The following is a 13,952-nucleotide window of genomic DNA, read 5'->3' on the forward strand; positions in this document are numbered from 1 at the left end:
TCTCTGGTGAGTCTCCTGTATTGGCAGGTGGATTCTTTACCAATGAAACACCTGGAAAACCCCAAAACAACCTGCTAACCACAATGATTTGAACCAAACAATTAGGATTCCAACAGTATTTTAACTTACCAAGGATAATAAGTTTAGAAAGTTTGGAGTGCTCACACAATAAATTTAAAACCGACTTGAAGATTGATACAGATACCAAACTCCCTTCATCCACAACCAGAACTCTAACGGAAGAAAATTTCCATGGCCTGTCCTTGGTCTTTATTTTTTTCTTCCATAAATAGAAACTATAATTGACCTACAAGCAAAGTATGACATTTCTAAATTCAGGTTAAAAAATTCACCAAAAAAAAAAAAAATCAAAAATTTTTAACAACATGTTCTTTTAAAATAAAACTCTTAAAAGGGAAAGGGATGGGGAGGATATAGGTACAATAACATGGGGGGAAAGATGAAAGAAATAAAGAACACAAAAGTTACAGAATGGAAAGATAGAGGAAATAGTTTAAAAAATTGCTTCCTAGTGAGTACTTAGTGTGTTTAATTCAACAAACAGCACTCTTCCACCACCAGAATCCCAACTGTTTTCTTACCACTCTTGGCCAGAGTGAGCTCCCTGTTCTTTCCAACCACAATTAAACCCTCTCTTGGCCTTCTGAAATAGCCCACTTAAGCCTCACTCTCCTCCCAACTAGAACACTCCATTCTGGAAATAAAAGGCTGCCTGCCTGAACTAACTATAAAAATATTATTTTTTCTTCAAGTACTTTCCCAACACTGAAAAACTATCACCACTAAAACCAACAAGACAACTAAAAAAAAAACCCTATTACAGAGGTAATATTTACTATTAAAAAAATTTACAGAGAATATTAAATATTTTGGTGTCTATCATTCAAAAAATGTTTCTATGTTGTTTATATATATATGTGCAATGTGTGTGTGTGTGTGTGTGTGTGTGTATGCTCATTGTCACTAAAAAATTTTTTGCATTATCTGCTGGTATCCCTAGCCCAAGAATGATAAATAAATGATATAACCACCACCTCAGGGCTCTCCTGAGCCTAAACATAGCTTCGGAAATGTCCTCCCAGCAGTCCAATCCAATATTAAGATACTACTAATTGATCAGAGTTGGAACATAAGATGAAATTCAGTAATGATCCTTCTCTGGCCTCTCCACTTCCAATTCAGTCCTTCAGACTAACCAGACGTGAAGGCGAAATGGAGAAAACCATAAACTGTATCAGAAGATTCTCCCACCAATGAGCTACATTGAACTTCTCTAGCACTATGCTCACTCATGTGATAAACGTAACGCAGAAGTAATTTCTGAGATGGTGTGTGGGTCTACGAAGGGATCTTCTTGACCCAGGGATCAAAACCGGGTCTCCTGCATTGCAGGTGGATTCTTTACTATCTGAGCCAGCAGGGAATCCCATGATTCTAGGTAGCCTTCCTCAGAACTGCTTTCTTCATTTCACTCTTTTGCGTGGGAACCTAAATGACTCCCCAGTAATCAAGTCCAGGCTTGTTTGTTAGGTGTACAAAGTCTGTAGTAAATAAGGGAATCATGGCACAGTGGAAAGAGTAGCAAGCTGGGAGGTTACAGATGTGAATCCCAGGGCGAGCTCTGCCCTTGGTTAAGTTTGGGACCACCTGTTTAACACCCTCAAATTTCTACTGGCTCTTCTGTAAAATGCAGATAACATCATTTTCCCACTTCACTCCTTTGTCAAGGACTTTATGAAATGGGAAAACACAAACTTTAAAGCTCAAGTTCCCAGTCTAAAACCAAGTGCAATTTCCATTATTTTACAATACACACTTCATTTCATTCAACAAAGTCCCCTCAAAATCTATACACCTACTTGATGATTCACCTCAATGCCTCTGGGAAGGCCTTTCCCTTAAATAAAACATTCTTCTTACCTGAGCTTCATCGTCCATTAGACTGCAATTATTTTTTCCTTCAGAAATCTTCCAAGGACTAAGTTCCTTGATCTATAAAATGGCAGGTCAGGGCTAAAGGAAACTCTCCAACTCTTTATAACTTTGAAACTTCATAACTCTCAACTACAGCCACAGCTATTTTTTTTCAAGCATCTTAATTCATTTGGAATGCTTATTATGCAACCACTATTTGCCAGGCACTGTTGAGAGCAGAGATAAAGCGCTAAACCAGATGACCCAAGTTTTCACTTTCATGGAGCTTTTATTCCACAAAATGCGGACTCTGACATGTTTGTAACCAGTCCCAATGAGAAACAGGGCCATATGCCAGAATCAAAACTAACTACAGCATTAAGCACACACTTTAGTTGACTTTTTTTTTCATAGTAAGACTTTCTTAAAGAAGGAAGCAGCGCAGTGATGGCATGAGCACCTATTTCACTGTAAACAGTAACGGTGTATAGATTGGTTGTTTTGAGTCACACTGAGTTAAATCAGCGGTCTCCACCCTTTTTGGCGCCAGGGACTGTTTTCATGGAAGACAATTTTTTCATGGACAGATGACAATTTTTTCACAGACAGATGGGGGCAGGAGGAGGGTGTGATGGTTTCAAGATGATTCAAGACTCAACGGCCTTACATTTACCGCACACTTTATTTCTAATCGAATGCTGCGGCTGATCAGATAGGAGGTACCAGTCCATGGCCTGGAGGTTGGGGAATCTCTGATCTAATGATTAAAATACCACAAGGCAAGGGTCTAGAAAACATTCAATATATGCCCACTAATTGTTGTCAGGAAGAAATGAAAAATACAATCATTAAGTCCGTCTTTCAATGTTTTATGTAGAGAAAAAACATAAAAGGTTTTACCTGACACAGTGTATAAGCGTTAAAACCAGTTTTCTGTCTCAGTAAGCCAGCTGCTTTCCCTGTAGGCGCCATAAGTAAAACTTCCATAGCCTTGTCCAGTTGCTGCTGACTTTGCTCGGTGAAGGTGATCCATTCTTGTGGTACATTCCAGTCTTGTTCAAAATCTTCACAAGCTTTTTTCACTTCTCTTTCTTCCAACAACTCTATATGCTTAAAAAGCTGGCTAACAATTGTGGTCTTCCCACAACCACCTTTCCCACTTATGACCGTCACGGCATTGGAGCAAATCATGTCCAGAGCAGTTACCTGGTCCTGATCCAGTTGACCCTCACTCATTTCTGCATTCACTTCATTTTCACCCTCATCCCAGATATGGTCAGCGCTGTCCTGCGTGTCCAAAGTATCCACCAGATCTTCTGATCTTGTTTCATCAGGATTACTTTTATTCAGTGTATCACCACTTCCTGAATTCTCAGGTCTTGGGGTACAAATAGATGCAAGCACCTTTTTGACATCGACCTGCAGCTGCCATGGGGGCCTGGTCATCAAGTCACAGATTGAAGAGGCAATGCCTCGCTCAGCCTGGTAAAGGTCAGAAAGAAAGACACAGCCCTTCTCATACGTCACCACGCCAATATCCTTCAAGAACTTCAGAGACTGCCAAGCATCGTGAAAAGACATGAGGTCCGACAGCTGAAAAGTTAAGTCAGCTTCTTCAACACACGTGTGCCCCTGCTCTCTACATATCTGCTTCAGATGAGAATATATTACTAATGCATTCTTCTCCAAATCCGTCATCAACTGGAAAAGAGACTTGCATTGCCGAAATGACGTCCAACTAGCTTCACATCGCAAGAGCTTCAGTTCTCTGTAGGTTATCTTTAAGAAAATAAAATTCATGTTGTTTTATAAGAATGATAAAGACTGATACCTATTATGAGAATTACAGTGACAACTATGGCATTTATTAATAATTTTTAAGTTCCAGAAGACATATGTTTCAATGAAATTTGGAGGAAAAAAACTATGTACCTAACACATCACTATTTTTTAATTAATTTTACTGTGATCAGAGATCTATATACTGCTCTAATTAAAATTATATTTTCTTAAAGCAATACATATACAGTTTTAAAAGTCAAGTAACACTAAGAGGCTTATCACAAAATATATGAATCCCTGACTTACCCTTTCCATGACTTCTTTTTTTTTTTTTTCCTCAAATAATTTTTTAATTAAAGTATAGTTGATATACAATGTTGTGTTAATTTCCAGTGTATTATTCAGTTCTACATACATATGTATGTATTATTCAGTTATATAGTTATTCAATTATACATATGCATATTTCTATTTTTTTTCACATTGTTTTTCCCTTATTTCCATGACTTCTAAAGGCAACACCTCCAACACTTTTAGCTATTTCTTCCAGAATTTATCTCCACATTTCTAAGTATTGTTTATACTATTCTTTAATTTAAAAAAAAAAAAATTAGGCAATTATTGTTAACTCCTTACTTTGGAAAGTCTTTCTTCATGGAACTTACTCTCTTTTATACTATCACCTAAACACACACTTTTCCTCCCATCCTTGAAAAAGTTACAGTACCATTTTGAAAACTGATTTTGGTTAAATCAGTATAAAGGGATCCACGATTGAGTGACATAATATGCTGTGATTACATAAATTTTGTATTGAACTCTTGTGTGTACTGTGGAGTTAATGACTGCCTCGTTTTCTTGACTTGTTTAGTTCTCCATGTACCTATCAACAATCCTGCCCAAATTCTACTGAAAAGGTACAGAACTTCCTTCATCATGACCCACTCAGAAGGTCATCTACTAGCTCCATTTTTTTTTCATGGAGACATCATCCCTGGAGCCCTCCATACAACTTACAAGTTGAAATGTGTACCCCACAAAATTCATATGTTGAAATTCTAACACCCTGAACCCTGAATGTGACCCTATTTGGAGACAGGGTCTTTAAAAAGATTTAAGTTAACATGAGACGTGGGATAGGCCCTAATCCAAGATGACTGTGTCTTTATAAGAAGACTTTAGACCCAGACAAGCACAGAGGGAAGACGGTGTGAAGACACAGGAAGATAGCTACCCATAAGCTAAGCAGAGAGGCCTCAGAAGAAACCAATCCTGCTAACATCTTGATTGGATTTGGATTTACAGACTCCAAAACTGAGAAAATAAAAGTTCTGTTGTTTACACCAACCAGTCTATGCTATTTGTTACAGCAGTCCTAGCAAACGAACATAAAACCTCAATAAAAATCTTTACTCTGGGGGGTGGTTTGCATGCTGAACAAGGGACTCCAAGCCTCCTTTTCCCACTTGAGTCCCAGAAGGTTCACTGCTCTGCCTCTCTGCCCTACTGAATAAATATAGATAATAGTGCTCCAGAATCTTTTTATCTCCTGAGCATATTGAAATCATAATCATTTTACAGAGGGAAAAAATTCATTATTCCAGTATTTCTCAAGACGGATGGAATCTGCAAACATTCTTGGGGAACCCACAAATTATATCACAATCTTTAAACTGTATTTTCATTTGGAAAACCACTCATAACCAAGTACTGATTTAAGTGCCACATTTGGTTTTCAGCACCTCTGGAGCCTCACAGTATCACTTTACTACTCCTGGCATCTAATAACAAAAACAGAAGTGCCAAAGAAATTGTAAATGACATTATTATCCCAAAGAAAAAAAGCAAATGACATCACGATGTACCGTATGAGTAATGAAGGCTTTTGAAAGTTCAAATAAGTGAGAAATTGTGCTACGTAGCAGAACTGCTTGCCAAACTCTTAAGAACTTGCATCTTCGTGAGATCTATATTCAAGGTGCAATGGCAATTTAGTTACAAAAAAAGTCATGAAATTAAATTATGTAACTAAAGTACTGATGATATGAATATCATTTACTTTGTTATTTTGTTTTCCTTTGTAAATTTATTGTATAAGAGGACAGGTATAAGAAGTTTATATTTAGTTGTAACACTGAAAGGAGAATAAATCAACATTGAGGTTGTACAAATTTCTTTCCTTAGAAAAAGATGCAAAATTGCCAAGTTTGAGATATCCTGCCTTGTATAAGATTACAAAAAGCTAAGCAAATGTCTTACTTACTTTACGAAATCCAAGTTTCCAAGGCTGTGTACCTAAAATCTCTTCTATCTCTTCCAACACCTCTATAGAATTTGAGGTTATGAGCTGTTTGAAGTGTCGAGGCAGAAGAACTGGAAGGAATTCCATTATTTTTGGGAACTGCAAAGCTCTCATCACCGTTTTAAATGGAACTATAGGATATCAGAAAAGAACAAATCCAGGTTAACAAATGAGCTCATAAAACAACTGATTTGATGGACTTTCTCATTTAGCACAACTAGTTAAAGAAATTCCAAAGAGAGAATAACACATTTACTTTAAGCAGGAGAAAACTGATTGTATTATAACAATTATTTTTGTACCAAGATGGCTTTTGTTGTGTTTAACACCAAAATTTATGTTCTTCAAATGCTTAGATAACTACCTCTTAGCCTTTTGCTTCCTCCTACTTGCAACAGAATAAAATGTCCGACTAAATAATATGTAGATAAATTCAAAGCAAAGCAGTAAAAACCACTTACATATTAAACTTTATAATCTTTTTATAGTCATGATTCTTTCAACATGGAAGTCATTCAATGATGTACTTACTGCCAAATTCATTTGATGGAATTAAGAAATAAGACATTCCATATATGTGAATGTCCAGATAACAAACCATATTTAAAAGTTATTTTAAATCATTTTGAACTGAAATCTTTCCACAATGGATTGTTCTTTTCCTGCCTTTCTTCTCTGCCTTCTTAAACAGAATAATCGACAACTGAACTTTTTCTTAACAACTCAAGGTAATCCTACGGACACAAAAGTTAGGGAGAGACCTAGAAGCACACTTTTAGAGCAGGAAAGGAATTGAAAGATATTTAAAGACCGTCTCACCCCGCGTTAGTCACTCAGTTGTGTCCAACTTTTTGTGACCCCATGGACTGTAGCCCACCAGGCTCCTCTGTCCATGAATTCTCCAGGCAAGAATACTGGAGTGGGTTGCCATTTCCTTCTCCCATCTCACCCCATATCTTCACATTATAGATGAGAAACCCGCAATGTTAATGGCATACTCCAAAAGCAATACAAACACATTTTCATCAAACCGATTTTAAAAAAGAATACTATACTGTACTGTACTGTACTGGTGATATTTTAAACACACTAGTCATCCAGAATCTCAATTACACTAAAACTCCACTAAAAATCACTTACATGTGAATTCCAGAGGAAGCGGCATCTCATGATCTGGTGGTGGCTCTTGTGTTTTCTGCGTAGACTGTTTTTTACTATTCCCTTCAATTTCCTCTCGCCAAGTTCTTAAGTTTTCCATAAGATTTTCAAAATTGAGGTCTTTATACCTTGATTTATTATTTAACCATGTAAAAAACTTAACTCTTTGCTCACTGGAGACATTACACTCTTTAAGAAAGAGGGAACAGATGTGGATTTGATTTGGTGGTGACATATCTGACTGTAAAAAGTAAGACGGAAATCCTTGAGCCTGATAGCTCCCTGATGCCACAGGCTTAACCTGTACCTTCACTCGCCACCAAGCATCAGTTAACGGAAAACGTCCGAACACGTCACATTTCTGCTGAGTGTTCTCATCAAACACAGAAACTTAAAAAAAAAAAAAAAGAAAGAAAGAATGTTAATTTAGGATAAGTTAAAATCTTTCCCAATGTTTTGTCAACTCCACTACTCTCTTTAATCCTGGGACAGTACCCTGTACAGATGTCTATCGCAGTGTCTAGATTCCACTTACCTGTTTATCTGTCTCCCTCTACTACATTGTCGGAGAAGGACATGGCAACCCACTCCAGTATTCTTGCCTGGAGAATCCCAGGGATGGAGGAGGCTGGTGGGCTGCCATCGGTGGGGTCGCACAGAGCCGGACACAACTGAAGCGACTTAGCAGAAGCAGCTACTACATTGTAAGCTTTCTAGAATAAGGTAATGTTTTATTTGTTTTTGTATTCCAGGAGGGAGGCCTGGTACCTGGCAAGTCTGTTGTTCCTCTCCTAAAAGTGGTTCCCTCTCTGCTACTCTGATCTCAGCCAATACTGACCTCCAAGGAGTATCTAAAAAAAATGTCAGGGTCAAAAAGACACGTGTACCCCAATGTTCACTGCAGCACTATTTACAATAGCTAAGACATGGAAGCAACCTAGATGTCCATGGACAGATGAGTGGATAACGAAGCTGTGGTACATATACCCAATGGAATACTACTCAGCCATAAAAAGGAACATATTTGAGTCAGTTCTAATGAGATGGACGAAGTTAGAGCCTAGTTTACAGAGTGAAGTTAAGTCAGAAAGAGAAAAAGAAATATCATATACTGGTGCATATATGTGGAATCTAAAAAGATGGTACTCATGAATATATTTTCAGGGCAGCAATGGAGAACCAGTCATAGAGAACAGACCTATGGACATGGGGGGAGGGGAGGAGAAGAGGGTGAGATGTATGGAAAGAGTAACATGGAAACTTACGATACCATATGTAAAATAGATAGCCAGTGGGAATTTGCTGTGTGGCTCAAACAGGGACTCTGTGACAATCTAGAAGGGTGGGATCCCGACGGAGATGAGAGGGAGGTTTGGGAGGGAGGGGATATGGGTGTACCTATGGCTGATTCTTGTTGATGTATGACAGAAAACCACAAAATTCTGTACAGCAATTATCCTTCAATTTAAAAAAAAGTCAGGGTCCCTCCTACCACACAGTCTTTGCAAAAGCTGATGCACCTGCCTTAAGTATTTTCTTCCTTACTGTTCACCCCATTTACTACAGAACTCAGATTAACTGTCACTTCCTCAGAAAACCTTCCCTGACTCTCATCAATATAACCTCTCATGGCACTTCATATTATTTCTATTAAGCACTGATATTATAGTTACTTCCCAGGTGGCGCTAGTGGTAAAGAACCTGCCTGCCAATGCAAGAGACACAAGAGACAATGGTTCGATCCCTGGATCATGGGGAAGACCTCCTGGAGGATGGGGTGGCAACCTACTCCAGTATTCCTGCCTGGAGAATCCCATGGACAGAGGAGCCTGGTGGGCTATAATCCATAGGGTCGCAAAGAGTCAGACATGACTGAAGCGACTTAGCACAGACGACACACACAGCTGTGATTATTTGTAGAATGTCTGTTTAATGCACTTAGAGCGGAAGCTCCATTAAGACAGCAACCTCATCATCTAATCTCTCCAGGGTATCCCAGCAACAAACATATCTTGCTTGGAACACGGTAGCCAGTCCCTAATACTTGCAGGATGAATAACCAAACCCTCCACAAATACTTAAAAATTTTCTGTCTAAACTTGTGCTGCCTACTCACCTGTGACTATTTAAATTTAATTAAAATTAAAACTTTAGAATTCAGCTCCTCTGCACTAGCTGCATTTTAAGTTTTCAATAACCACACGTGGCTAGCAGCTATTGTATAAGACAGTGCAAATATACAGCAATGCCATCATCACAGAAAATTCTACTGGACAGCAACTGGTCTGAACATTAAAACATTCTTAAACATCAGTCACCAGGAACACACAATAGGTGGAATTCTTAGGACAGGAAACTAGACAAGATAAATACAGATCACAAGATTAACAGGTTAATGAGTCAACAGTGCCTTGTGGTTTATCATGTGTATGTGTGTTTGTGTGTTTAAGTAGCTGAACAACAATCACATATTCAACTCCAGGAAAGACAGGGAAATAGTTAAAAGCCTTGATTCTGGGTGTTAATACTAGCTGGACACCCACTGTTTCCTTGTTTATAAAACTACCTCAAAAAGTTGTGAACATCAATGAGATACACGTGAAGCCCAAGCTTAACATACAGTACGCTCAAGTCTCTATTATTGTTATTTTATTCTCAACAGGACGAAGCACTTAGGCGATTCCAAAGGAAGTCTGTTAGCAGCGAGGGAGCGCCGTACTTTGGAGGAGGCCATAATAGAAACAGTTCATTAATCCGCCGATCCCACCCCCGAGAGGCGAGTTATTTCCTCACCACGGAGCCGCCCAGGGAGGCTACCAGCATTTACGCCCCCACTGCAAAGCTCCTCTGCGTCGAGAAACACCGTGTCCTCGTCGCCCTCCGCATCCTCCCTTAAATACTCGTCTTCGTCCTCCACCAGGTCCTTGGGTGGGAGCAGAGGTCCCTGCAGCTCCAACAAGGGCTGACTCAACGAGGCCATAGTCCATTCTCCCGAGCTCAACCCCAATTCCGGAAAACCCCGGGCTGCGTAGACGCCCAAGATCAGCCAATCAGCTCCGCGACTGTAGGACCTTCGGCTTCCAGGGGGTGGGCGAAATGTGTGACTTGAGTTAACCGTATGCAGATGGATGGCAACTAAACTTGTGGTGATGGTCATGCTTTAGTGTCTACAGACATTGAGCTATAATGCTGTACGCCTGATACTTGTTTTAAAAGATAAAGGCCATCCGCTTTCATAGACGTACCTCCTCCCCCGGAAGGTAGCTTGCGCAAAGCTCCGCCTCAAGTTCCCAGCGGAAGGCCGGGATAGGATGGAACGCCGAGATTTGAGGGGGCGGGGCAAGGGCGGGGCGAGGGCGGGGCGAGGGGCGGGGCGAGGGGCGGGGCGGGGTGAGGGGCGGGGCGCGCCTCCGCTGCACAGTCAAACTCCAGGCTCCGCCAGGGGCTGGCCGGAAGCTAGCTGGCTGGGCCGCAGCATAAATAGCCCTGCAGAGCCGCTAACCCACCGCGTCTCCTGTCTAGAGAGAAACTCGAGGGAAGGTCAATCTACTGAACCTAAAGAGCTAGGAAAAGCAAGCCCTCCCAACGATTCCAAAACTAAAATCCCAATGCCCTTCCGCCAACACCCAAAGCTCAGAGCCGCGAATCTCCAGCCAGGAGACCCGCCTGGGCGTGACTGCTTTGGGCCTCTTGTTTTTGATTCAGAAGTTGAATTTGTAAGATCAAAGGCACTTTATACAAGGTACAGATCTCTAGGCCTCATTCCATACCCATTGTATCGGGATCTAGGGCTGGGACCCAGGATTCTTTTTAACGCGCGTCTCAAGTTGTTCGTTTTGATGGTCAGCCAGATTTGGAAAGCAGTGGATTCAATAACTTTCACAATGCTCCTCATGTCCTCTGTGAGTATACCCTGGCCTCCCAGAGTTTAGGCTGAGCTGCCATCTGCTAGTGCGTGCTAAGTCGCTTCAGTGGTGTCGACTCTGTGCCACCCTATGGACTACTCCAGGCAAGAATACTGGAGTGGACTGCCGTGCCCGCTTCCAGGGGATCTTCCTGACCCAGGAATGGAACCTGCGTTGCAGGCGGATTCTTTACCGCTGAGCCACCGGGGAAGCCCCACAGTGGGGCAAAAGAAGTCTAGTTATAGCCCAGAGTATAAACAAGAATGGGGGAAGGCAAGTAGAAGAGAAAGAAGTGATTTAAAAGTTATTCTGGAGCCATGGTTTCCATATGTTTAAAAGTCATGGTACTTTCTGAGGAACAGCATAAAATACATGACTACATTACTATTTTGATACTATTATGAAATTACTCAATAATAAACCTAAAATAAGCACACATTATTTGCTAAATCCAAAAGCATCTTATTGTATAGATTCTAATATAGATAAATAACAGCCCCCCCCCCAAACTTTTTAATTTATAGGACCATACACATGAAACTAACACAGCTTTGTAAATCAAATATACTTTATACTTCAAAAAAGTTATTTTGTTCTTTAAAAATGTCTTATGGGAGAAAATGATAGAATTGATTTTCTTTTCCTTTGGGTACAAATGTCAACTTTTGTTGCTTTTAGAAACACTCTGTTGCATCATTGTTTCCAGGGATGTCTGTATGAGGTTGAATGCCTTCCTTAACACTCAGGATAGCTACACCACAACATGGAATCTGTCCTGACAAATGTTTTACCACTCATCTCTTTGTTACTAAATCCAGTGGATACAGTTCTGCCTCTGTCTTGCCTCACCTCTCAACAGTATTTAACATAGATAACTTTTCAACTATTTTCTTCTTGTAACACTCCGCTTCCTAGGCTTTTGTAACTCATCTTCTCAGGTTTTCCTACCATCTCTCTGGCCATTTATAGCTTCCTTGGAAGTAATGGTGTTCCCCAGGGTTCCATCCTAAGCACCTTCTCACTCTGTAATCCTTCCCTCAGTCATCTTTCACCTACTCTGTCACCTACATGCTAATGACCCCTAGTCTAATCTTCAAACCTGTGCAAACAACTGCCTATTAGATGCCAGGATTGGATGCCCCTTGGCTCCCCTGACTCAGGTATCCAAACTGAAAGGTATCCACTGCCCAAATGTGGGTCACATATGTGTGTATTCATAAGATAACCTTTTTACCAACATGATGATTTGAGCACAAGACTCCAGATACTAAGCTTCTGTTTCTATAACTCAATTGCATTCTACTAGGCAGCGTGGGGACAAGGCAATGGCACCCCACTCCAGTACTCTTGCCTAGAAAATCCCATGGACAGAGGAGCCCAGTAGGCTGCAGTCCATGGGGTTGCTAAGAATCGGACACGACTGAGCGACTTCACTTTCACGCATTGGAGAAGGAAATAGCAACCCACTCCAGTATTCTTGCCTGGAGAATCCCGGGGACGGGAGAGCCTGGTGGGCTGCCGTCTATGGGGTCGCACAGAGTCAGACACGACTGAAGAGACTTAGCAGCAGCAGCAGCAGGCAGTGTAGGTTAGGATTCAGGATGATGAGAACTTTACTTCTGTTAACTACAAATTGGCACTTGCCATCTACCTCTACAAGCTACAGTCTGCAGCTGCTGATTTTCAACTCCCCGTGAAAGGAGTTAGAGCAAAAATGAGGCACTCTGTGCTCAGGGAAAAACTGGCAAAACAGGTCTTAGGTGGGCTTTCCTGATGACTCAGGCAGTAAAGAATCCTCTTGCCACTGCAGGAGACGTGGGTTCGATCCCTGGGTTGGGAAGATCGCCTGGAGGAGGAAATGTCAACCCATTCCAGTATTCTTGCCTGGAGAATTCTATGGACAAGGAGCCTGGTGGGCTATAGTCCATGGACTCACAAAGAGTTGGACATGACTGAGCATACACCAGCCTCAGCCTGAAAGGAGTTCCGATTGTAGAGCAGAAATGAGGCACTCTGTGCTCAGGGGAAAACTGGCGGCCAGGTCTTCAGCTGGTTAGATATTTTCAGGAGCCGATTTTATGAGCCCAATTCTTGTATCTCCTCATATCTAGGAAAGTACTAAAATCCTTCATGGCAACGACTATTCATCGTGACTAGCAGAAAGCTTCACAAGACTAACAGAAACCTTCTGGAAAAATATGTGCTCGTTTGCATGTACTCCGCCTTCACCATAATCACACATGTACTGACCTTCTCCCCTGCCTCTTTGGAGCAGTTTCTCAGAGCTATTTGAGGTGCTGTCTCCTGGGCTGCAGTCCTCATTTTGCCCCAAATAAAACTAAACTTGCAAATCTTATGTTGTGCATTTTTTTAAGTCAAGACTTCTTTACCTGTTGATTCCTCATTTTTTAAATGTTAACAATTCTAGTGCTCACTTCGGCAGCACATATACTAAAATTGGAACAATACAGAAAAGATTAGCATGGCCCCTGCGCAAGAATGACACGCAAATTCGTGAAGCGTTCCATATTTTTGAAGCAACCTAGATGCCCATCAGCAGACGAATGGATAAGGAAGCTGTGGTACACATACACCATGGAATATTACTCAGCCGTTAAAAAGAATTCATTTGAATCAGTTCTAATGAGATGGATGAAACTGGAGCCCATTATACAGAGTGAAGTAAGCCAGAAAGATAAAGACCAATACAGTATACTAACGCATATATATGGAACTTAGAAAGATGGTAATGATAACCCTATATGCAAAATAGAAAAAGAGACACAGATGTACAGAACAGACTTTTGGACTCTGTGGGAGAAGACGAGGGTGGGATGTTTCGAGAGAACAGCATCGAAACATGTATATTA

General features: G+C 40.8%; 1 protein-coding gene and 1 non-coding gene across 2 annotated transcripts in view; one reads left to right on the top strand and one right to left on the bottom strand.

The window, feature by feature from the left end:
* Positions 1-10,412, bottom strand: part of HELB (DNA helicase B) — a 44,194-nt gene extending 33,782 nt beyond the window's left edge. The window contains 5 exon segments of the mRNA XM_043887861.1: positions 130-307; positions 2,836-3,714; positions 5,981-6,150; positions 7,160-7,567; positions 9,971-10,412. Coding sequence (XP_043743796.1) covers positions 130-307; positions 2,836-3,714; positions 5,981-6,150; positions 7,160-7,567; positions 9,971-10,334 — 1,999 coding nt within the window. The 5' untranslated portion in view covers positions 10,335-10,412.
* A 3,097-nt stretch (positions 10,413-13,509) lies between these two features.
* LOC122686546 lies at positions 13,510-13,616 on the top strand. The gene has a single exon (XR_006338825.1). It is a non-coding gene; the product is annotated as a U6 spliceosomal RNA (small nuclear RNA).
* Positions 13,617-13,952: the final 336 nt, after the last annotated feature.

Source organism: Cervus elaphus, chromosome 3 (assembly GCF_910594005.1).
Source record: "Cervus elaphus chromosome 3, mCerEla1.1, whole genome shotgun sequence".
NCBI lineage: Eukaryota > Metazoa > Chordata > Mammalia > Artiodactyla > Cervidae > Cervus > Cervus elaphus.